At 40.6% G+C, this 25,209-nt stretch overlaps 1 protein-coding gene across 7 annotated transcripts in view; it reads right to left on the reverse strand.

The window, feature by feature from the left end:
* Positions 1-6,563: 6,563 nt before the first annotated feature.
* PTPN13 (protein tyrosine phosphatase non-receptor type 13) overlaps positions 6,564-25,209 on the reverse strand; it is a 112,931-nt gene continuing 94,285 nt past the window's right edge. For 5 of the 7 annotated variants that reach the window (XM_071431529.1, XM_071431526.1, XM_071431527.1 and 2 more), the window contains 20 exons: positions 24,724-24,938; positions 24,544-24,642; positions 22,531-22,886; positions 22,158-22,332; positions 20,720-20,878; positions 20,316-20,487; positions 20,004-20,214; positions 18,854-18,924; positions 18,135-18,196; positions 17,306-17,462; positions 16,803-16,979; positions 15,405-15,487; positions 14,154-14,209; positions 12,930-13,033; positions 11,682-11,830; positions 11,002-11,092; positions 9,994-10,331; positions 9,254-9,469; positions 8,435-8,497; positions 6,564-7,408 (listed from right to left, as the gene is read on the reverse strand). In XM_071431529.1, the coding sequence (XP_071287630.1) occupies positions 7,328-7,408; positions 8,435-8,497; positions 9,254-9,469; positions 9,994-10,331; positions 11,002-11,092; positions 11,682-11,830; positions 12,930-13,033; positions 14,154-14,209; positions 15,405-15,487; positions 16,803-16,979; positions 17,306-17,462; positions 18,135-18,196; positions 18,854-18,924; positions 20,004-20,214; positions 20,316-20,487; positions 20,720-20,878; positions 22,158-22,332; positions 22,531-22,886; positions 24,544-24,642; positions 24,724-24,938 (3,035 nt within the window). In that variant the 3' untranslated portion in view covers positions 6,564-7,327. The other 2 variants (XM_071431528.1, XM_071431532.1) reach the window with 2 other exon arrangements.

Raw genomic sequence — 25,209 nt, forward strand, 5'->3', positions numbered from 1 at the left:
GTGTGGGCATTACTAACCTGACATATTTCCCCAAGTTACAAATGCTTTTGCCACCAAGTTATGTATCGGTTTCTGGAAGAGCTACTGAAGAAATCCTCCTGAGGCTACCACAAGAAAAATTAAGCAGGTGATTGGGAAACGCCAGGATGGATTCACCAAGGGCAAATTGTGCTTGACAGAGCTGATCACCTTCTGTGGCAAAGGAACTGCTCGGTCCAAGTGGGGCAGCTGGTTGGACATTGTTTACCTGGATTTCTGCAGGGATTTCCAAATGGTTTCCCACAGCCTCCTCCTGGACAAACAGACACATTAAGGTCTAGAGGAGCAGTCCTTGCAGTGGGTGGGGAACTGGCTGGCAGGAAGCACCCAGGAGGTGCCAGTAAACAGCTCCTTTTTTGGCTGGTGACCTGTCACAAGTGGGGTCCAGCAGGGATAAATATTGGGCCCAAAACTGTTTGATATCCTCACAAGTGATCAGTGTGATGGGACCAAGTGCACCCTGGGGAGAGGTTTGCCAAATGGGGAAACAGGCACTTGGGACGTAAGACTCACCCTGCAGGAAGACCTGGACAGGCTGGAAGAGTGGGTACTATGGGTAACTTGGGCTAACATGAACCCTATGAAGTTCAACAAGGACAAGTGTAAGGTCACAGAACCTGCTTGAAGAGACAAAGGTAAGAGCTAGACAGAGGATGTTTTTAAATATACATTTCACTTTGACTAGACCCTTTGTAATGGCTTCGTTAGAATTATGATTGCTCGGCACAATTCCCTTTTGGATTCCACTCCTGGATGAGCTGATTCATACACAGTGAGTGAGGCAACCTTATGTTCCAGAGGAAGGGGAACATTTTGAAATGCCCTTTGTGGAAGTCACCTCTTTCCATTCACCTCTTTCATCTATGCTGAGCTCCTGTGGACTCTAAGGTGAATTTTTACAAAAATTAACTGGAATGTAACATAATCTACCTCTCCACATACATAATATGAAAAATTTCTCATGTCAGGTGCTGATTTGTGTTCTTACCTAGGGTCAAGAACACTGGCAAACCTCAAAAAATTAAGTGAATGAGACAACTGGACAACATGACACAGACTGCACAATAAATTGTGCAAGGGAAGCCAGGAGGTCTTGAATGATAAGGTACCTATGTGTTTCCCTTGGTTGCACTTGTTTTCTGCCCAGTTCCACAACCTTGGAGTGCAAAAGAAGGTTATTTTATCTCCAGGAGCCTCTGATACTATGCCCAAATTCAGAAAACAAGTTCTGAAAATTCCATTATCCCTATGTGCCATAAACCATCAAGTCACTGGTCACCCAAGAGACACGTAAATAATGTCTCTCTAACAAGAGAGTAATAAAAAGGGAAAGAAAAAAGATAAAGTGATTTGGGGGTGAAGAAGGTAAGTGTTCTTGAGGTAAATAAGGCAACCCTCCCTAGTACACCCATGTGGCTGGACACACAAATCCCACTTAGGCAAATATTTCTGTTGAATCCTGTGCTGAGAAAATGCTGATTTCTAAAGCAACCATCAACATGCCAGGGCTACACATCACTAGACAAGGAGTTTATATCAAAAGTCCCAGGACCAAAAGGCCCAAGGCAAGTAGCCTGAGCTGCTGGGAGCACAAAGCAGTCATGGTAAGGACTTATCACAGCAGACAGAATTGCTGAATGCTTACAGCAATACAGGGATTTGAAACAAACAAAACAAAATTTAAGCTCTGCTGGGAAAAAATGCAGCTGTGCATAAAAAAGCAGGTTACAAAAAGATGAATACAGAATAATTATCATATGAATGGACAACCTTGCAGGGCTCACATAACTCCTGCCTAAATCTAACCTTGTTTGCTAGTGCTTTATGATTCCCTGAGAAAAGCAAAGCAGGTAGCTGTGCTTCAGGGAATTATTTGCAGTATGGGAGTGGGTAGCATAAGCAGATTGTGCTGATGGGAAGACTGGCAGTGCTCTAGGAACACTACCATTGAGGAAACACCTCCTGATAACCTGTTATCTGTAGCATCAGCATGATTATCTTTTCATAGAAGAACTGGGAACACAGCCTTTGTGTCATTATACCAAAACTCAGCTTTAGGAGGAGCCAGGCAGTGTCACCTCTGCTTCAGAGCATTCAGCACCTGTTGAAGATATTGAGGGGATAAATAGAATTGACCTTACTTTATAATTTAATTTAGTGTAAATTAACATTTTTTTCCTGGATGCATCAAGATGTCCCAGACCAGTTATTTTAATTACCAGGTCAGAGGTCACTGTTCTTTGAGACATTACTATTCCTTGTTAGAAGAACTAACTTTAAAAAAGCCTTGTCACATTCTAAGATTGTACTGAACACTGCAGAATCTCAGGACAAATTTGAACACAGGAAACCCACAACTGTGGGACCCTGCCTTATGGGATGTCTTCATTCTCTATCCAGCAGTAGGCTACATGCAGGAGATACAAGAAAATGCAAGGAAAGTTCTGCTGCACTACCCAGCACATTACCACTCAAGGCCAGGGTATTTTTAAACCCACAAATGTTTGACAAGTGAAAATTTATTTCCTTGACAAGTGCTAAAGGAGCTGTGGAGAAAGCGACCCCATTCTACAGTGCATGGCCAAGAACTCTCTTGTTTTATTTTCTAACCCTGTCCAGCTTCCAAAAGGCTTCTGCAGATTTACTCAGCACATCAAATTTGGCTTACCCACCTCAAGGAGACAGAGTTACACACCAAATGCTCAGCACACTCCAATTTCAGTGGGCTTGGTCTGAAAGCTCAGCAAAAACCAAAAATCAAGTTCCAAAATCAAGTTCCTTTACTGAAGCTTTGAGTTCCACCTCTGACAAGGCTTCAAGGAAAGGGAGTTTTAATGGGATATCCCCGTGTATCTGTTTTTGAGGACAGTGCAGGAATATCCAATCTGGCTTTAAAGAGAGCTGAGAAGGCAAAACAGACCACACAAAGCTCCTTGTTACTGAATACCAGGCTACATCTGTGACCAAGTAAACTTGTTTAGAGACAATAATTTGTTTGGGAATCTGGCTATTGTACAGTCAGAGCCATACCAGAGAAAATTTTGACTATGGAGGTCATCACAGTACAAGGAAGATGAAATTCATTTCCTAGAATCCACTTGAGGAAATTAGCAATTAAATCTACTCCCAGTCCAGTGATTTATCCTTCAAGTCACGTTCTCATAGCCAGCAAGATCTTTCCAGCACTTCAATAAAACAAAACCAACCACCCTTTTCCTAACATCTCATTAAGAAGCAAAGCTCCCTGCAGAGCCCACTGGGCTGGCCAACACAAAACACTAGGAATTAAGCCCAAGAAGTGACGTTCAAGCTGAGGTCTGAATGTCAGCCCCAGGATGTGGTGTTCTGCCTTTTTTTTGTTGTTTGTTTACCCAAAGCAGCAGTGGAAATTCAGTCATCATGTCCACAGCAATACAAGATTTTCTTTCCATGATGGCTATTATTAATTTTATCAGAGCTGACACGAACTGGATGGACCAAGATGTGTATCTGCAAGAGATCTATACAGGCCAAAACTTCAGACACAAATGGTCATTTTCATCCTCACTTGCTCGTGGGAGAGGCTGGTGTGAAATATCCCACTCCACAAATTCTCCAATGCCCAGAGGATGTGATAGATTCACCACTGTCATATATAACACCTTGAATCAGTCAACACTCCACGGCACAGGTCACTTGAAATTGAATAGGAACTCCAGGAGGAATTCTCCAAAAGACAGAATCCAGAAGTTCAGTTTACCTCCAATTCCAACCCAGTGGCTGTGCTCCAGTTTGCAGCAATCACTACTCAGAACCACGTGCCATGGGAGCTTGTTATCTCATCATGTGTGTGTAAGTCTGCTCTTCATTGTCTTTTCAGTATATCCAATAAAACATTAACTTGTATCAGCCACTTTTTGTCAGCATTTTCTTCCCTAGTGTTGAGCTGGCCTTTTCTTCTCTGCTGGCTCGTTCATTCATTTATTTGCCACTTTGCCCAGCCAGGAGAATGTCATTCTCTGAATGAATATTTGGTGAATGAAAGCTCTTAATATTCAGAGGCCTTGCCCCAGGTCATTGCCCCAATGACTTGTCTATCAGTGGATGTCACAAATTCAAACTTCCCCCCAGATGATGGTTCTTTTTTCTACATGCAGGTAGTTTTAGAAGGACTTCAGTGGTAAGGAAAGAAGCTGCTGAGAAGCATTCAAGTAACAACAGTAATGAACCCTCAAAACAGTTTCCAAGGAGCAACTGGAATCCCTCCTTTGTTGCCCTTCTCTTGAAGGCAAAGACCAGTGAGGAAAACTAAGATATGATAAACTACTAATGGCACAGGGCTGCTTGTGTGGCAAAGTATTTGTGCTTCTGTCAGCTAATTCTGGCTGGAAAAACAAAAGGATCCTTTCTCTCTTGGGTTAACACACAGGGTCAGTTCTTTAATTAGAACTATAATGGATTAAATGTCAGTTTTTTCCCTAGTCTGGTACACTTCCTGCTAAAAATCAGATACCTATATAGAGGAAAATACCTTTCAGCTGGAGCATGTCTTGGATGCTTACTCAGCAAGGCATCCCAGTTCTAAATTTAAAAAAAAAAAAAGCCTCTCAATTTTTTGCCCCTGCAAATAATAGAAAGAAAGCATAGAAAGAAAGCACACAGCAATTTTCCTTTCAAGGAACTAGGCTGCTTAATAATTTTACTTCTCATTTCTTCAAAGAAGGCGTAAGGATTTTAAGTCATCTAATCATTTGAAGAATAAGATGAACATATTTCCAACCAGATTTTCCACAGAAATCAAGTTTAGGCCATCCCACAGCATAAGAACATCCATTTTTTTATAATGAGTTTTGAGCTATGGGGTCTGTTTTGACCAAAGTGACCACACCAGGTGTCACAGAGAAGTTCCACCTGCTTACCAGAAAACAAACAACCTTCCAGTGTCCTCAGCAAGTGTCAGACTAGAGAGTATTCAATCTTTATTCAATATTTTATTCCTCAGCATTGAGACAAAAATCCAAGGAAATTCAGAGTACTTCTCAAAAGAGGCCAATGCCACCTTTCACCATACATGCATGATTTCTCAGCAACATCTGAATACTTTGTGTGTGCATGTGTTTCTCTTTTTTTTGTGCAGATCTCTGCTTTTTTTGTTTGTGTGTGTGTGTGTTTGTCCTTTTTTTGAGGAAGGGGAGGTTAGGTCAGGTTAGTTTTGCTCTGCTTTTTTGTGTGTCCACCATTCAAAGGAAATTGGGTCTAACACACCATACCACAGATCATCATCATATCAGTGAGGACAAGCAGCAAAATCTGGACTTGTTTACTGATCTGTGTTTCCCATAAGCTGTAATCTGAAGCAAGCTGTTTGTGCTGTACCTGCAGCACACTATACAAAACCTGTTCATGTTTCTACATTGCTTGGCATGTACCTGAAAACATTTAAAAGAAGAATTTAACTGCCTTAACTGTGCTATCTGGTTACCATAACACTTTCTTTTGTTTCTAAAACCCAGACATGCCCAAACTCTGAACTCACTATTCATGTTCAAGCAGCTGCAGTGTATTAACTAGCTGTGTTTACTTACTTTGCCTGTATACAACTGATGTCTTGAAAATCTTCTGTCTTCAATTTACAGCTCCTTCACATAGGTATACTGCCAACATGGCTAATCAATTTACCTCTGCTTCTATCTACACAGAATTGATTTTCCTTCCTCACACTATGGTGCTCTGTAAGATGCACAATTTTGCTGGTATGCTGGAGGGAATAAAATACAGAGTATTACTGAAAAGTGAAAAAGGCTCCTTCCTTTTTAAGTCATGCTCTTAAAAATGTCTCCATGCAAGGCAATGGTCAGCTCAGTTTTGGGACACTGGAACACTGTGGGCAACTATTTTGAAGAGTCAAAACCTTGAATAATAACCAGCCTCTGAACTTAGTTCCACCACTTCAATGCAGAATGCTGTTAAATTAGCACTCTTACACCCTTCCTGACAGCACAAAAGCTTCAGTTCTGTCAAGGATTATTGGGACAGGAATATTGCCCTGGCCCTCAAATGACCACTCAAGGCTGATGGCATTTATTCACCATCCAAGGTACCCACAGAGCTTAAAATGAAAATTTTCTCTCAGAACAGTTTTGACTGTTTACAGTATCAGTAAACCACAGAACTACTTAGAATCCAATATCTTGCCTCCAACCTCAAGCCTGGTGGCAGTGAGCAGAGCAGGTTACACTGTTGTCAGAATGCTGCTGTAGCAGGGCAAACACACCCTCTAAAAAAGTGATGCGGTCTCAATGCCCAGGTGTGCTGAAAAACAAGGAGGGAGGGAAAAGAAACTCTTCACCATACTGTGGAAACTCTCCAGAAAGGAGCCCACAGTTCTGCCAGATTTTTCAAACAGATACTGGAGAACAGAAGGACACTGAAAACTTAAAATGTGCACAGCCTTTATGTCGTACGGGCAGCAACCACAAGGAATGATGCCATGGAAGGCCAAGAAAAATCAGTCACAAGGACACAAAAATACCCAGACCCACTGATCAGTGTACATTAGGTATATTTTTATTTACAGAGTAGAGATGCCTAATCAATTATAAGGTTAGACATCAAATAATTCAGCTTTTTTTTTGTGTAAAAGTATATAAATATATACATAAAATTCTATGAAGTAAACATTATTAACTGTGATACAGTTAACATTCACTACTATCCTTATGCTAACAGGCATCTCTTAAAGCTTAAATGCTGATTTCAAGATACCCTCTATAAAATACCTCTAATTGTACTAGAAGGGCAAAAATTCTGTGCCATGAACAACTTTTCAAAAGAGACTAGTAAAAGGTCTTTGTAATAAAGTTTACAAGATAAGAATACTGCTTCATCCCTCCCACTTCCCCACCCTGAAAGAAAAAAATACCCCAAAACAGTTGCAGAACTGCAGGAAGTAGTATAGGATTACTTTTTTCTTCTTCTTTACTTTTCTTTTTTAAATTAAAATATTTTTATTTCTGTATTTCATGACATATTAAGGAATCTGCAAAAAAATGCAGCTTTATTAAATATTGTTATACAAAAATCTCACATGTGCATCCATGGGGCTGAAGATTTTAGTGGTATTGTATGAGCTATCCCTTTTCCTTAAAACTATATATCTTATTTGGAATGATGGAGAGACTTCATAGAAAAGGCATTGGACAGCAACTGAAGAAAGGGATTAGAAAACTATTGGCAAGACAAATAAAATGCTCCAAAGCCTCTCAATCTCCTTGCTTCCTTATTTTAAATGCACTTCTGCTTCAGTATTTTATTTGTCTCTCTGTTTTTCTTCATCCTGGAGTTTGTTCAGGACATAAAGGACAACTTGATAGCAGAAAATGTACTGATCCTGTAAGGAAAAGAAAAAATGTGAAAAATGCCGGCACACCTAAGTGCTCCCACTTGCACTTCACAGCTGCACAGCACTTTAAATACTAATTATGCTATTAAATAAAACCACCATCACCAAATCCCAAAGAAAACAAAAGACCCCAAACAACAATAACAAAAAACCACACCAAAACAAAACAAAAAAAACCCCAAAAAAACAAAAAACAAACAAAAAGGCCACAGTGGAAAAATATTCAACTTCAACTTAAAGCAAATATGGACACTCTTCTGCCACTAAAGATATATTTCATATGGGACATTTATCTTTCTTTCACACCAAAACCACCTAAAGGAGACTAGGCACTTTATGTAAGCAGAAATGAAGACTGCAAGAGAATTTCAAGGACTTGCATCAATGCCAACTAATACAGAACTCAGAGGACAGTGAAACTTCTTTCCTCAATCTGAGTGATAGAGGTGTGGGGGCTGGTAGATGTTTTGGGGTGTGAGGTGGGAATGGGGCTGATAGTTTGCTTGTTTGATTTCAGATTTGGTTTTTTTTTAACAATGACTTCACAATTCCTACCTATTCAAAGAAAAAGTGCAGATTTTAACAAGACCTTGTGATGACCATCTCTAAAGTTAATTAGCTCTAGATCCAGATTATTCCTAAAAGATTGAACTTCTGGATGAATATATTACCAAAATAGATCTCAAAACATATCATTGATTCCCAGCAGCTACAGTTAGGCCTTCTCTTCAGTTTATAATGCATCTTTAAACCAAAAAAGCTTAGCTAACCTCCTCTATAAATACATGCTTTTGAAGATGAAAACTCACATTTTTTTTAAACACAGATCAAACCAGTAGAGCATGTTAAAAACAGCTTGTGTTTATAAATGTTAAATACATCCTGCTACTCATCTGATTCAATTCTTGTGTCACAAATGTCACATTACAGTGCACAAAGACAACTGTTGTGTGCATCTTGAAGCTCTCTGGCACTCCAGGTGGTTCAGTGAGTGCCAGGGGAATGCAGACCCACCTCTGTCTGAACCATTCCGTGTCTCTGCAGACGCATGGTGCGCACCAGGTCCGAGATGTCGAACTGCCAAAACAAACAGCAAGGTAAACACTCAAAAAAGACAGACATGCAGAACAAAGGAACAGCCCCAGCATCAAACCAGGGAACAGAATTAGGTACATCAGTAATGAAACAAATAATTCACTATGGCCTATGTTTATCTAGTAGATAACCAGCATGTGCTGTCTCTGGGCAATCTGGATGTGGCCCTACACCAGACAGGCCCCCCTTTTCCAGTGTTCTTTCTGGACAAAGGCTCTCTTGCTTACTCTCAGCTAAGTATGCAGAAAGAGAGTTTCAGACATTCAGAGGGAGCTTAGAAACTCCACTGAACTAAGCATGATACAGCTCATCTTGCTTGGAAATTCACCACAGTTTTGCTACCCCAGGCCGCTGAAGGACATAAACATAAGGAAGCTAGCACCCTCCTGTGGATCACCCTAGAAAGCAATCAATCCCTGGTAGTGCTGGAAAAGTCAATTCACACACCCCTTCCACCAATTGCCCAAGCCACCATGGCAACACTATTTTTCCCATGCCACGTGCCAGAAGTCCACTATGGTAGAAGATGATCTTCAAACATACTTCAAGTGGCGCCTGGCTGCTGAGGTTCCCTGAGCTAACCCACTGGATATTAGAGCTCTCCCCACCTGGGATCACCAGCAAAGAAACATAGTACTGCCAACAGCAGGGCACACTGTTTGAGAGATTGCATGGATTCAGTGGAACACACTTCCTGCAGGTCAGGAGCACCCCTGGGCCATCCCCTGGGATACTCACATCGAGGTCTCTGCTGATGAGCCCCAGGACCACATCTATGCAGATGAGGGTGCCCGACCTGCCGATGCCCGCGCTGCAGTGGGTGATGATGGGTCCTGCCTTGTGCACGTGCCTCATGTAAGAGATGAAGGTGAGCAGATCGTCCGGCTGCGAGGGCGTGTCGTGGTCAGGCCAGGCCACGAAGTTCAGGTGGGAAATGTGCCGCACTTCACCCGTCTGAGGGGCAAAAACAACACCATCGTTTGCACGTGGCAAGAATGAAAAGAAAGAAATGGAGTTCCCAAAGAAAAGTCTCAGAACAGAGGGATTTCCTCAGTGAAGGTGCTTTGTAATTCAATACAGCAAGAGCTAAACTGGAAATAACTAGTAAGTAATTTAAAAGTGTAAGGTTCACTGTGCAGACTGAGCTGATCACACAGAGGAGTCAACCAGCCAGGCTGAATTATTAGTGAATTAATATCCTCACATATGTTTCTGTAGCCAATGGGGACCAAAATTTAGAGTCTTATTAGTGTAATTAAATCACAGCCTGGCCCAAATGCTTTCTCCTGTAAAGGTCACAAGGCAGCACAAGCTGCCACAAGGAACAGCTGCCCAGTAATGATCACTGGGCATAGAGGAGAAGCCCTGGTTGCCTCTTGATGTAGACAATGCAAGTGAAAGCAGGAAAGGCAGAAGTATAAGGATAATATGGCAACACTCAGAAAAAACTCCAAGCATGCAGAATTAGATTCACTCACCTGAATCTCTTCGAGCTCCAGCACCCTGATGATGAAGCCCTTCAGCTGCTGAAGTCTCACAAGAGCGAGGCGCAGTCTGTCATTGATCATGGTGGTTTTATTGAGCACATCTGGCCAGTAACGCTGACACTTTATCTTTTCTCCCTCGACCTCCTGAGTCATCATGGCAATCACAGTACAGTTCTGCTCCCAAACCATTTGCCAGAAATCTGCCACAGTAGTAGGAAGAGGTCCTTGGCAGGCAATGTAAACGAACTCCTCGTTCCCCACGGGCATGCGAATGAAGCTGGCATTGATGTATCCACCTTCCACCCCCAGAGGGACTCTGGTGGTGTCATCTGTCACCCCCACACAACAGAGAGACCTCATGTTAGCTGTGCACATCATCTCACCCTCACACAGTACAGGTGCTGAGCCTTACACACCAACACAGCACTTATCTCCACAGATGCTTCCACAGCTTGCTTTAGAAGAAATAAATCACTTAAATACTTAATTTAAGACACTACTAAGTACTTTTAATAAAGAAAAAGATGTCTGCAGGAGAAATATAAATCAGCAGACAGGTGGGATAAGTGATTTGAACTGCAGCAATTCTGAAAAACAGAGGTTGAGTTTTTCTGACATAGAACTAACCTCTGTCAGTTCTTACTTCTCAACAGCTAACAAGCAGAATTTTATGGCAGGAAATTTACTGACAATAGTACACGTCTCTTTTTCCAATTCTGCATGGGTAAAACTGAAAAAACCTTATCTGGTTCCACATGTATACATCATTTAAGACATGAGATCTGCTAAAACAACTGAAAAATCTGTGAACATCCATCCTCACCTAACACAGCATTGTAGTATATTGTTCACTGATCTTAAACTGCTTCATAAATGCTTGCTTTATTTTCATCCTTACTAGGATTAGGAATCAAACCACCCCACCTCTGATCCAATCCATCTGACCATACAGGTGGTGACAGAATGTCAACTGTGAATTTCAAATGAGTTAGGACTTACAAGGAAGTATGTTTTTATATCTGTTCTTTCTCCTGTTCTCCTTTGCTTGTCCAATCAAACACTGATCCAGAGGTTTTAACTCCTGGAGGTTCTGAAAAGATGCAATGATGTGCATTATGTGCATTAGGAAACACTGATTGGAAATAATAGCAAGATTGGTTATGTTATCAAGTTATTAACAAAGAGAATAATTAAAAATCAAATCCTAAGGTGGATAAGCAACATAATGCAGTCACAGGAAAGAATCTTTTACACAGCCAAGAAAATGAAATGAACAAAAAAAACCTCAAAATCAAACCCTATACACTATCAGTAAATATTTTATCTCATTCTCTCAAAAAAGAGATCATGTAACATGGCTGACTTAAGACTTTGAAAAAACTGATTTCACATTCAGCAGCTGGACTTTACAGCCTTTGTCTATGCCTGTTTACATCATATTCACTTGGTAATTTACCAGAAACGAGAATGATGCAAAAAGCACTTATGAACTGAATTCAAACTGATCTCATCTCTCAGCAGCTTGTGGGAGAAGGGAAAGAAGTCTTTGGTGTCAAGTCTTTTCATCTCTTTTGAGCTTCCAATTAAAGAGCTGTGGAATTCAAGGCAGTGATGATCCAGCCATTCTATTTTTGTTTCATACTGGGAAAAAGGACTTTAGAGGACAAATAGTTACTCACTTCAATCTCTTTAGAAGGGACTCCCTGTTCCAGCAATCCACGCAACATCCTGATCACTGACTTCAATTTGGCTCCTGAATATTTGCCTCCAGGGAGCACATTCACAGTAGGGAGTGCAGAGATCTCTTCATTTGTCACTAGGGGGAAATCTAGCAGAAGATATAAATAAATAGCTAAAACCAGGGAAACATAAACTGAAGCTCACAGTTGGATTTGCATGTTGCTGTTCACCACTGCACTACCTGTTTTCTCCTGAATGCCCCCATACACAGAGAGAACACAGCTCTCCTCTTAGTTTGGCAGGCAAAAGCAAATTAACTAGCAAAACCAGTAAGACACAAAATCAGCTCTGATGAATCCAGTAACTAGGGGGAGTATTTTCCTGAACGTCCAATAAATACATTGAAAAAAACTTCAAGTGCATTTTAAATGTAAGTTCTTCACACAATAACCTACAAAAATGGATGGACATGACAGGGATAATTCAGAACTCTGCACATTACAGCTTGTGACTTGTTTTTAGCACTAATACTCAACATGCATATGGCATCTTACAGTTATCTCTTGGAAGGACATTTTTTTTTCCAATACAGCTTACCTCCCATCAGGCCTTCACTGCTTCTCTGAAGCACAACAAAATTCATAAATCAAGTATCTCTCTGGTACTGCAATTAGAAGTGTCTTAAATATACTGACTTATCACATGGATTATCCTTTCTTCTTTAAATGAATGCAAAGGACTGCTGTATATGAACTTCAGGAACTAACATTTCTAATGCTAGCTTAAAAAAAGTGAAGACTAAATTCTGCCAAACACATCAAACTGTACAGATGCCACTCTGCCACACTGAGCAGCACTGGAAGAATGACAGTCAAGATAAAAGTAGTGCCTGATCTGAGCATGGGGTAGCTGGTATGTGAAACACATGATGTATCAATCTAATCACAGTCAAACATAATTTATTGTTGCAGCTTTTGTGAGACAGATACTGAGGAAAGAAGTATCTCAGCTAGTCCCAGCTTTCTACAACTACAGACACAACATTGCCAATACTTGTTCCTATTAACTCTCACACACTTACCACACAAAAATGTAGAGATCCTTCCCAGTGCATTGCTGAGCTGTTAGAATCCTCCTTATACCTGCCATGACACCCTCAAAACATATCCAGGACATCTCAAAATTCACTTCTGTTTATATAAAAAGTGCCCCTGAAGTTTCCCAGTGATTATGCAAAATGTCCTTGCCTTTATTCACACGCTCCTGGCTGACTGATTCAATCGGCAGCTCGTCGCTTCCCCACGTGATCTCCTCCTCATCTGCCTGGCTCAAGGAAGGCTGTGGAGGGGATCTATGAGAGGACAAGGTATGGAAGTAAGAAATGACACCTAGAACCAACACATTTGCAACCTAGTTAATAAAAAACCCAAAAAACAAACCCCACCAGAAAGTAATTCATAGCTACAATTATTTCTGGACTGGACCCCTACACCAGTAATCTCAAAAATTTAACTTTTTTGTCCCCCCCGCCCCTTTTTTTTTTTACATCTCCAAAGGGGATCTGAAAAATATAACAGAGGAAAAAGAGCCAGGAATATACAAATCTACCAATAACTACCACTTTGAAAAAAAATAATTTTTCAAAGGCTAAGCAATTAAATAGCATCCCATAGCAGATTTGTACCATTCACACAATTCACTACACTTGAGCATCTATTATCAATTTCAACTTTTCTAGCTTTGTTGAAGATACTGATGAATGTATTAAGTATTTTAGGTAATAATGTCACCAAGTCTCAAACTCAAACCTCCCACAAGCTTAACAACATAAAACCATATACATTTTCATTGAAATTTCACTTGGACTAAAATTATTCCACCAAGAAAAACAACCTTGGGAATATCTAAAGCTCAAAGCAGCTCAAAGGGACAATTAGCTAGTAACTTGGTCAGTCATATGCTTTGTGCTCCATGGAAAAAAACAGTAAGCCCAGGGATCCAAATGGGAGCTGATGGAGCAGAGGAGCTCTGCATTTGAGTTGCAGTGGTCTAAAACCAGAATATGTAACACTAACAAACGTTGTATAGATTTGAACTGGAGACAGCATTGACTGAATGTTTTCTTCACATCCAAGTACCCAGTTGTTAGCACAATGCAAATTATGTTATTTGGAGACATCTGAACACAGTCCAGTTACTTGCTACAACCACATATGAAAGGAACAGATAAAAGTAGGGTGTAGTAAACCACATAAAGCTGACTAGTATTCAGGAAAATTACAACTTTTAAAGTAAGGAACAGATCAAGAGAACAATTCAACAAGACATTGCACAGATATTTTATTGGGTTTGTTTTGGGGATGGTTTCTTGTTTTTTTTGTTGCTGTTTTTATCTCATTCCAACATATTACACTTCAGACTTCCAGACTTCATGGGTTTGCTTTCAACCAACACTAGAAAAGAAATTTTACCTTTCTGGCACAGCTTTTACTTCACAATAGTCTTCACAACCATTTACATGGGTTGCCTAGAAGAAGATACATTTCAAAACACATTAAAAGACATAGTTGCAACATTCACATGCTGCAAATTTTAAACAATTAACAATTACTGGGACTATTTCTGAAGGGTACTAAGTTCAAAGCAGCACATAATGGAGGACTTTCCTCTTTTAGACATCTCATTAACCCAAAATAACAGAGGACAAGAACACTGAGCACTTGGAAAGATACTCTACTGTAACAAGGCCAAAAAGCTATATTAAAATCACTCCTGACTCTCAGCAGCAGTAGAGTCACCTAAGTTTCCCCAGCTGGCTTTTTTTGTTTCTAATACTTAGAAACCCTTTATGAGCTAAGCTTGATAGTGAGAACTTCTGCCTCAGAGCTGTCAAGCCACAGTTCCTATGCTGTGGATATGGAACACACCTCTAAATGACACACACTTCTATTCACACCTTCCTCAGCAGACAATGAAGACTCTGCAGCACAGAGGAAGGCATTTCCATCCTTCTTTCAAGAACAACTCTAGAAAATAATTTCTACCTTTTAGGCCAACTTGCTTTTCCACTGCCATACTGGGACAGTTTTACTCGTGGCTCTCCCTAGAGCACATTGACACAGAGCCAGATTCCTAATTTGATTTTCAGCTCTACTAACTGGACAGAAAGCTGCAAGAGCCAGGATGTGCTGGAGAGACAAGAGTTCTGCTGATTTGAAACAAGAGACAAAACCCAGGCTTCCAGTGACTGATGTAAACCAGGACACACAATAACATAGAGTAAACCACATATAGAAGTTATTCAAGCTAATGAACTTATCCTAGCAACAAGCAGCAGGAGTACAAATTTTAAATCCAGATTTCCACATTCTGGACAGTAAGGTCTACACGGCATTCATTTTCACTGTGACCACTTCCCTTCTTTGAGCAGGAATCACTGAAATCTTTTAGATTAAAAAGCTGAAGTAGCATTAACAAAGTAGTTTTATTACCACTCTTTTTGAAAAAAAAGCTGAGGGACTTCATATGATAGTGTAAAATAACTTTATGCTTGGTTCTCTTACATAGGTAATTTATGATAATCATATGCTATTTAAAAATAAATGTTTACACACCATTTAAAGCTACTACCTACAGTGATGCTCTCATTTAAAGGACATCCACCAATTCTATGCCAATAAGGAAAAAAACTGAAAGCACTTGCCAGCTTCTTGCCATCCTACCTCTGAAAAATCTTCAGGTAAAGATGACCCATCACAGTCTGTGTCCTCAGACTTATCTTCTGTCACCCTTCCATTCATCTCTGCTGAACAGGAAAATCAGGGGATACAGCATAAGCACACCAGAAAATGCCCAGGAGCCGGCCTCTCACAGATGTGGATCCTGTTCCACCTGCCTGGCACTAGACAGGGAATACAGGTGCCAGAATAACCAAGAAACACATTTTGAGGCCCTTTGCTACCAGAGTGCTGGAAAAGACTTCTTACTGCATAGGACAAACAGACTTTAGGTTTCTTTATTTTATAACTGGAACAGCTGCCATGTTATGTGAGGTTGTTTGCACAGAATATCTGTGTCACAGCATAACTGACGGACAGGCTGCAGCTACTGAGCTATCACATTCCCCCTGCCAGTGGCTTTTCTGCAATTCAGTTGGATTCAGACCAGCAGTAGGTCCAAACCAGGATTTTACTCACTCTTTGCAATAACAAAATGTAATTAGGACATGCCAGATAAAATCTGACTTGTATCTGTCTGCTGTGGAAGAATTCTGCTGCCATACCCTATGGATTCAATTCATCTTCAGTCACAAAGGACAGCCTACAGGAAACTGGAAGTACTGGAGCTCCAATGATATTCCTCAGCTGAGATCCTGGCACAGCCAGAAAGAACTTCAGTGATCCCTGACTTCTAATGCAATGACCAATGACAATAACCCAATGGCCTTGTAGTCATGACCTGAAATAATTACAATTTTGAAGAGTGTATCTTGGGTTTTAGAAGGAATCTCTACAGAAGCATCAAGCATCTTGCTTGAATTTTTGGAGCATGCATACAGAGTGTGACACCACAAAGGAACTACAAACCCTACTCCTCACTCCATTTGAGTTAATAACGAGTAAAGCTGAGGAGATGGAATGAAGCAAGAGAAAAGTGTACAGTCAGAAGGAGGTACTGAAAAAGAGCCAATCTTTCTGAAATAGACAAAGCAGGTTGGTGAATTGTTTGGTTTTGAGAGATCTCAACACATTTCCAAGTAGTGCAATCTGAAGTCAATGAAATACTGAAACGCTTCAGCACACCAACATGGCTGCAGCTGCAGGACCAAGTACTCAAACAATAGGAATTTCACTCGAGAGACAACTCTAGAATGGGAATACATTTTTCCAGATTACTTAATGCAAAATTCAGATTTTTCAAACCAGAACCTCACTTATTACATCACATCTCGAATTCGTGGTAATCAGCAGCTATTTGTCTGTGTTCAACTTGGGAAACTTCCAGTTCAGATATCAAATCAAAGTCAATCAACTCCCCCTGTTGACAAATCAACTGCTTACTTGGCACCTTGTTTCAGAGTTTTGCTGTCATGGATGTTCTTTTCTAATGGCTCATATTACCTGGCAGGTGATTTTCTATTGCAGCCTTCTTGAGATGTAGAAGACTCTGAGCCTCTGAAGTTGCATTATTCTGATTTAAGAGGTTCTGGGCTTCCTCATCTACAACATCCAACAGATACTGGACAACTTCATTGTGGTCATCCTCATCATAATACTCATCATCTGGAACCTCTGTTCCTGAAGACAAATAGTGCAAAATGACAAGTTTTCCCAGTACAGAATGGTTTGCAAGAACTAATTTAAAGGGGCAGACACAAGGCATTATTTCTAGCTGTTACCATGGCCTTCCTTTATTTCTCTCTAACACAAAATCCAATTTCTATAAATCCACTTTCAACATCAACTAACTCCCACAAAGCAAGGCACAAGACTTGGAAATGATCTTCTAAAAGCAACTGCCAGCCTAGCATTTAATTATTTCAGCATATTCAACCATGTTGTGATTCTCTTGTGCTGATACAATAAATGCAGAATGATGCAGTGTCCATCTCATCCCCTCTTACCTGATTTGTCAGTGTGTTTAGGAAAATCTGACATCTGGTTGGTAAATCCAAGGGAAGGTGCATCTTCTGCCCCTAAGAGGTTCCTCAGTGCTTTCGTGTGATGGATATTGTTTTCTGTATTTCCCTGAGAAGGTCCCAGGATGCCATTGCCATTGACCTGAGGAAGCAGAGAACAATTAACAAATTGTTACAAATTAACTCTTAAAGAGCCTGGCAGCTTGTTGAAGCAGCAAACAACCACTAAAAAGTTCTCACCTCTCCTCAGCAACAAATAAAAACCTCTATTCATATCATCTGAGATATCTGGGTGATAGGTGGGAAGCTTCACATTACAAGAGCAAATAGAAAAATTAAAGTAACTAAGAAAAAAACCCACATGCTGATGAAGCAGCAGCTTCTACAAGAGAACACGTGGTAGTACTTAACATTAATTTAATCCCTATAAAATGTATCCAAGCTTCAGTACTTTTGGTCCCACAACATCAGCATTTCTATGGAAAAACTAAGGGGGAAAAAAGAAAGAAAACCACCTAGCAAATACAATATGAAAACATCTGCAGAAACTGTAGGCTGAATGGAGTATTCTGGATGATAGCCTTACATCCTTCTCATAGGACAATTTGTCTTGCAACAAAGCAGTGCCAAAAGAAAGAGCAGATCAATCAATTAAAAAAACTTGCATATTTATTATGATCACTGCTTATTCATGTCAATTGATAAGAGTGGGTTTGTATACTTTGATCAACAGATTGTTTCATTCATTTATTTAGTTTTATACGTGTTTGAAGTAGATACTTTTGTCTGGTTGATGGAAGAGAGGAGCATTTACCTTGGGCCCATAAGCATCAGTTGACTTCTCTGTTTTATCACAGGGATCACCACAGGAACAACCTAAAAAAATGTGGGAAAAACAACAACTTTTTCTCTGAAATTAAATTATTGATTATTTTTATAAGTGATTATTTTTATAAAAGAAGCAAGTATTATTTAATACTACATTACAACATGAGTAGCATTTCTGCCTGGTTTCTGTGCATTGCCAAACTTTTCTGTCTGAATGACTACACTTCATATAATGGCTTTTTGAATGTTCTATTTAATGTGATCAGAAAGCATGAATGCTAATATAAGTCACCAACTCAAAGCAAAGAGAAATGTTGATAAATAGTTTAACAAATTACAGGGAAATGTGCACCTTTGAGAACAGTGTTGATTCCCTTTTCCTCAAAATGTACAAGATACAGCCCCACAAACACCTGTCATTGACTACTTTTTTTGTTATAAATATTATCTGACACCTGGGTCCTTTTTCAAAGGAACCCTTCTGCTTTATATTAGAGAGAATTTCTAAACTACACAAGAAATTATATATAAAAACACGATGGTGAATCTCTTTTCATGGAGCTTTTAGAGGAAAGATCAAGCAAACTCCTGTTGGGGCTAGACACAATAAGCTGGACTAGGATAGTATTGTATGGTCCATATCAGTTCCTTTATTTTTATGAACAGGTGAATTTCACTTGCTATAAGTAAGCCCACAAATCTTACCATTAGCTTTCATTGGCCATGGAGTTGAGTTCTCAGGGCTTTTGGATTTTGGGAACACTGCATGACCATCTCTGTGAAAAGAAATATTTACAGGAATATTTATTAAAAAAATTAAGTAAATCACAGCAATCATCTGATATTGAAATAAACAGTACTACTTGTAAAACTGCTAATTATTCCCAACCAACTTTGTGCCATTTGCAAACTGAGTGAGGACGTATCCAATCCCCTCTTCCAAATCATCAGTAAAGAAATGGAACTGGACTGGCCCCAAAACTGAGCCCTGGGGAAACCCCACTAGCACCATTCACCATCACTCTCTCACTCCAGGTTTTAACCCAGTGAAGAGCATCCCTCCAAGGCATGGGCTGCCAGCTTCTCCAGGAGAATGCTGTGGGAGACAGCATCAAAGATTTCACCCAATCCAGCAGACACATCCACAGCCTTTCCCTTATCCACCAGATGAGGAGCTCATCATGAAAGTAGATCAGCTGGGCCAGGCAGGACCTGGCTTTCCTGAACCCCTGCTGGCCTGATCCCCTTGTTCTGTACGTGCTGTGTGGTCATCAAGGTGATCTGTTCTGTAACCTCCCCTAGCACTGAGGTCAGCCTGACAGGCCTGTAGCTCCCTGCATCCTCCAGCCCTTCTTGCAGATGGGTGTCACACTGCAGTCACCTGGGACCTCCCCAGTGAGCCAGGACTGATGACAAATGATAGAGAGTGGCTTGGTGAGCTCTCCTGCCAGCTCCTTGCATATCCTTGGATGAATCCCATCCATTCTCACAGAGGATCCTCACAGATGGATGGGATTCATCCCATCCTCACTGTGAGTGTCCAAGTGCCACAGCAGGTCTCTGACTAATTCCTCCTGGATAGTAAGGGGTCTATTTGAACACTTGTAGCTCATAGCTGGACACAACCTTGTGTTCCCAAGAAGCACAAAGCACAGCAAGTACCATATACCCTTGTGCTCCACTGCAGCACAAAAGCTGTGAATTTACAGACCCTTTCTGTAGAATCAGTCCTCAGTAACATGTGGTGGTTCTTGTCACACCAGGAACAGGTTTTACTCAGACACTCTCAGATATACTCATACAATCATGCAAGAAAAACAAAAAGTACAGGAAAGCATCTGCTTCCAGAACACACCTGGTTGCTTTGAGCACCACTGTTGGAAGGCATGTTTCCAGCATTCTTTTGGCTTCTTTCAGAGTCATTCCTTGTGTGCTTACTCCATTAATGTAATGGATAATATCTAGTACATGGAGACTCTCCTCTCTGGCAGCAACCGATTTGGGGAGAATGTCACTAATATACACAGCTTGATAAAGGCTGTCATGGCCTCCTGATAAGGACAAACCTTCACAGGGAAGAAGGGGAAAACAATAAAAATCAAGGTTTCTTTGTAACTGAAGGGGAAGGTTTTCCTTTAGGGCAAAAAGCATATGAATTCCGTGTTACCTAGCTCCTCCTTATGGCACATCAGTGTAATGTCAGGCAGCAAATGAGGCAACACTGGCATCTTTGGTAACTCCAGAACACGCCCCAGTACTAATCTGACAGTCCTGGGGGCAGCTCGCAGAAAGTTGACAGCATCAGTATGGCTCATGTTGGTGACATCAATGTCATTCACCTGCAAGGAACAAAGCAACACAGGTGTCCTTGTTAGATGCCAAGTAAGACAGCATTATTGAGGAAGCATTCATTGCTGTTCTCAAGTGCTATTGAATCATGACTCTCAGAAGGTGCTATCTTTGTCCTTTAACCACATTTGACTTAGCCTACAACACAGTTAACTTTTTTTTTTTGACTCAAAGTTGTCCTTTTTGTGCAAGGCCTGTACATGAAAAGGTGAATTCTCTCACTTTTATGAGTCGGTCTCCAGGCCGCAGTCTCCCATCGCTTTTGGCAGGATCCTGAACAATGTCATGCACGTAGCAGCCAACACTGTCATTACCTTTGGTCACTGTAAAGCCCAGACTGCCCTTGTCTGACTTTGTCAGAGTCACTCGGAGCTCCACTTCCTAGGGGGACAAAACAGCACCTTACAAACATGCAATCAGAAGAAATAAGAACATTTTACTGAATTTAAGACAACTGATTTACCTACTGATTTAAGTGTGACACAAGCCTGGAACAAGACATATTTCTTATCAGGCTCAGCTTAGTTGCTTCAAATAAATATCTCTAATGAGTTCTAGACAGAACCAAATAATATTTTACATGGAAATAACATGGGGCCAAAAGTCTATGAATTAAACAAAATATTGAAGGCACACTTCAAAACTCACACCCTATTTTACCCTAATCTAGTTGCCATATATAAGAAAGGCTCTGTATTTTTAAATATCTCAACACATCCATAATTATTCAGAAGAAAATAAGTGAGCATATTTTGCTACAGTGGGGCACAAAACTATAGAGCTTTCTGGAAACTGAAGACATGCACGTGCTTTGCCCACTTTAATTTGCATTAATTTTGATTTGAAAGATTTGGATCTGTCTCATTTGCATTAAAAAAAAACACAGAGCACCAGAAAGGATGGAGAAAAACTTCTGAAGTAGGGACTAAGAAAAATACAGTTTCTTGTCAAAATGGAGTATTGGCTACTTATAACATGGAAGACCCTCACAACTGGGATGTATCAAGATTCAATTTCAATTTTTTTCTATATTTGAACAGATTACATGATGATATGGAAGTCCCTTTGATACACAAGACATTTCTGTGGTGTCAAAAGCTTTCTCAGAAGAGCCTCAAAAATAGGCTCCATCTTGCAGCACAGCAGAAAGTCTTTGGGATTCATATTTATAAACACAGCAAAGAACAGGGTCTCCTGATTCCCTTGATGCCTCAATTTATCCTCTGACCTCTGAACAACCACCTAAAACTAAAAGAGCAGAAGCAAGGTATCTGCCATTTAAGCTTCCTCTAAGCACAAGGTTGAGAGGTAGGTAAATATTTAATGCCAAGGTTTCCAGGATGAAATGACCCATGAAATGGACATACACACATCCACCTATGTACACATGGATGCCTCCACATCCACAGAAGGAAATGTATCAACTCTTCAAGAGTCCACACGGAAAATACCTGCAGACACTGGTATGAGCAGCTGCCACTGATTACAAATGGCAATGTATGTGCCATTTATTAGGCACACACACAGAGTAGTGCAAGTATAACCTACAGCTATCCCATTTGTAAATTAATGTGCCTAATTTCTATCCACTCTCAAAATCATGGCTAAAACAACGACAGCAAGACATTCATGCTCCTGAAAGACAGAAATAGTGTATTACTGGCTCATATTCTTCAGCATTTTTTTCCAGTTGGGTGAGTAATGAATCTATTTCTCCCAGGTGTGAAGTCAGCTCAGAGACAGGAGTAGCATAACAGTCATTTATTAACATGGATGTGGTAACATCAGGTACAGTTCTACAGGTGGGGATCACTGGCAAATCCAAAGGCAGATCACTACAGATAAAGCAGAAAGAAAAAGAAAAACAGGAGTAAGTACAATGTGGCTGTCATTCATAAATTAATACATGAACCAAGATTGACTTTATGTAAATCTAAAAAGCAAACCAAGAGAAGCATTTCTATGAATAGGTCCAATTAACTACTTTTATAAACATTTCTGCAGGATGATGAGGATCATTATCAGCAGCATACCTGTCCTCCAGCTCTGCTTTGCCGGGAGCCTCCTGATCAGGATAGAGGATGGTGCGGACAGCGTCCCTCTGGCCAGGGTGTGCCTCGTACTGAGCCTGTGCCCGTGCCTCAGCTTCCCCTGAGCCCTGGTACAGCGCTGAACTCCAGCCCACCTGGGCTGCTGACTCCATCACCTCCTCATCACCACTTCTGCTGCTGTCACTGTAGCTGTCTCTTCTGGAGGGAGATTTTAGCCTTTTCTTGCTCAGATCAGTAGTTTCATTTTCATCTGAGCTGTCGCCTTGTTCTCTACTTGATGGACCAGAAACTTCTCTGCTGACCTCTGGAAAAACTTGTTGGGGCGAATGGATGGGGGTCTACAAAAGCAAAAGCATTTCATTCACAATAATCCGGTTCTGATGACAAAAGAAAGTTTCAAGGACCGCATAAAATTACCAAAAAACAAGGAGTCAGTGGCTACTGACTGAACTGTTGAAACACATCATAGCAGAGTTCCAAAAAGTTCAATGCAACTTGGCCAAGACAAAGTGTGCAAAACTCTGAAACTTACGCTGCTAAAAACCTTTAAATTCATTAAAGGAAAACAAAAATACTTTAGCTTCAGAATGCTTACTGACAGATTCTTTTAAACTATGCCCAGCAGTCTTCTATGCAACTACCATGAAATCCCTTCCAACCAGAAGCTGAGGCTCACAGAGCTACTGAAGTCAAACCAACCTCACAGAGCAAGGAATCAGAAAAGCTGTCAACCAAAAAGCAACAGACTACAAAGACTAAGATAATGCCAAATGGTGACTGTTAACCAAGTTATTAACCACCACCAGACTGAATAACAATTTTGCCAATTGTCACATATTTGGAAGAATTATGTCAGCCAGCAGCTGACATAAAAGCTTCATTTCTGCTTTCATGCTTGTATGCATGAACACATCAATCTGTGACAATGTAAAGAAAAATTTTGGCTTTCCTCTTCTTTTAATATGTGCACTGTTTCATTAAAGTTCCTGTTAAAATTTGATAAAGTTCTAATAAAGTTCCTGCTATTCCACATTACAAACATGTCTATTATAGGAATAGTTATTTATATTATTAGTTTGCTCAGTTGCTTATCTCTCACTCCAGTCGTAACTTCACTTAAATTTGTATTTGTCTATTTAAACTTCTCACATCAGACTTGAATGATTTCATTGTTTGAAAGTAATGTTAAAGTAACTCAGAATCACAGAATCAGAGTATCCTGAGATGGAAGAGACGCACAAAGATCATCCAAGCCCAATTCCTGGCCCTGCACAGGGCCTGAGGTGTGAGGACAGCCTCAAGAATCCCACCCTGTGCCAGAGAGCCTTGTCCAAACACTTCTTGAACTCTGGCAGGCTTAGTGCTGTGATGAACTCCCTGGGGAACTTAAACTGAAGACCTGTCTCCATTAGTTTTACACTTTCCTGTATTATGGAAAGCCTAATATTCAGGCAATTTGTCCTCAACACTCTCTTTTGTTGAAACACATTTCATTTCCACTTCTTCAAGTATCCTAAAATGGCCTTCTGTTCTTTCAATTTATTTACTGGAGCATTTTGAAAATATTCTTTGGGTCACCTCTAGTTTCCAGGAGGTAAATATGACAATATTTTCCCTGTTTTTACATACATTAACACCAAATTGATGTTTTGCAGAATATCCTTCACAGAAATATCCAATTTCTATCTGATGCCAACTTCAAAACATTGGGCTGCAAAGAAATCTCTGCTCCAGAAACACTGTTAAACCAATTTCTCATGCCTTAGGTCACAAAATGGAGGAAAAAAGCTTTTGAAGCCATACATTCCTTTAACAGTGCACTCCTAAGGGACTCATTCCAAGAACTACATTTCCGTGAGCGCTCTCCCCATTATTCCATCTGCATCTTGCAGATGGAATAATGCAGATGGAACTAACCCATCCACCCACCAGATCGAATAAATGAACCTTAAATAGCAAATTACGTTTAAAAAAATCCCATTCCAGACACCTTACCAGCAATGAAGGGTCAATGTCTGGTAATATTCCAGATGGTGGCCGGCAAAGGAGAAGAGAGACCTCTGGAGATGTTCCCCTCAGAGCAGAGATGACTTCCTGTGGCCACAGAGGGATTCACTGTCAGATGCAGACTTGCAGGGCTACCACAGTATCAGTTTCACTATGATGGGTACAAACCTGCTGGGACAAGCCCTTCAGGGACGCCCCGTTCACCTTCAGGATGACGTCCCCGATCTCAATCTGCCCGCTCTCTGCGGCTGGCTGCCCAGGGAAGAGCTTCTTCACCCGCACAATCGTCGAGCCCAGCTGCTCTGGGGTCAGGCTGTCCTCACGGCAGAAACTGAACCCGAGGCCTGAGCTGTTCTTCAGGAGTTTTACCTCGAATGTGTTCTCTGTAAAAGAAACATGAACTGTGGGTGTACCAGCTGTGGGTTCCTCTGGGTCTGGATTGAAGGCACTTGAGATAGTAGTTCATATTTGGACTCAAGTGTTTATTATTTCTTATCAGTAAAACAGTCTCACTACTGTGAGTTCAGCAGCTCTTCATTAGAAGGCACAAAATGGCCAACAATCTCTTGTTACAAGGTCTTTTAAGACTAAACTATCCAATTAAGAACTGACACCTAGATTATTTTCCCTTTTAACCCAAAACCTGATCCCCAT

Source organism: Agelaius tricolor, unplaced genomic scaffold (assembly GCF_023055355.1).
Source record: "Agelaius tricolor isolate 1412-34295 unplaced genomic scaffold, bAgeTri1.0.p SCAF_8, whole genome shotgun sequence".
NCBI classification, from domain to species: Eukaryota; Metazoa; Chordata; class Aves; order Passeriformes; family Icteridae; genus Agelaius; species Agelaius tricolor.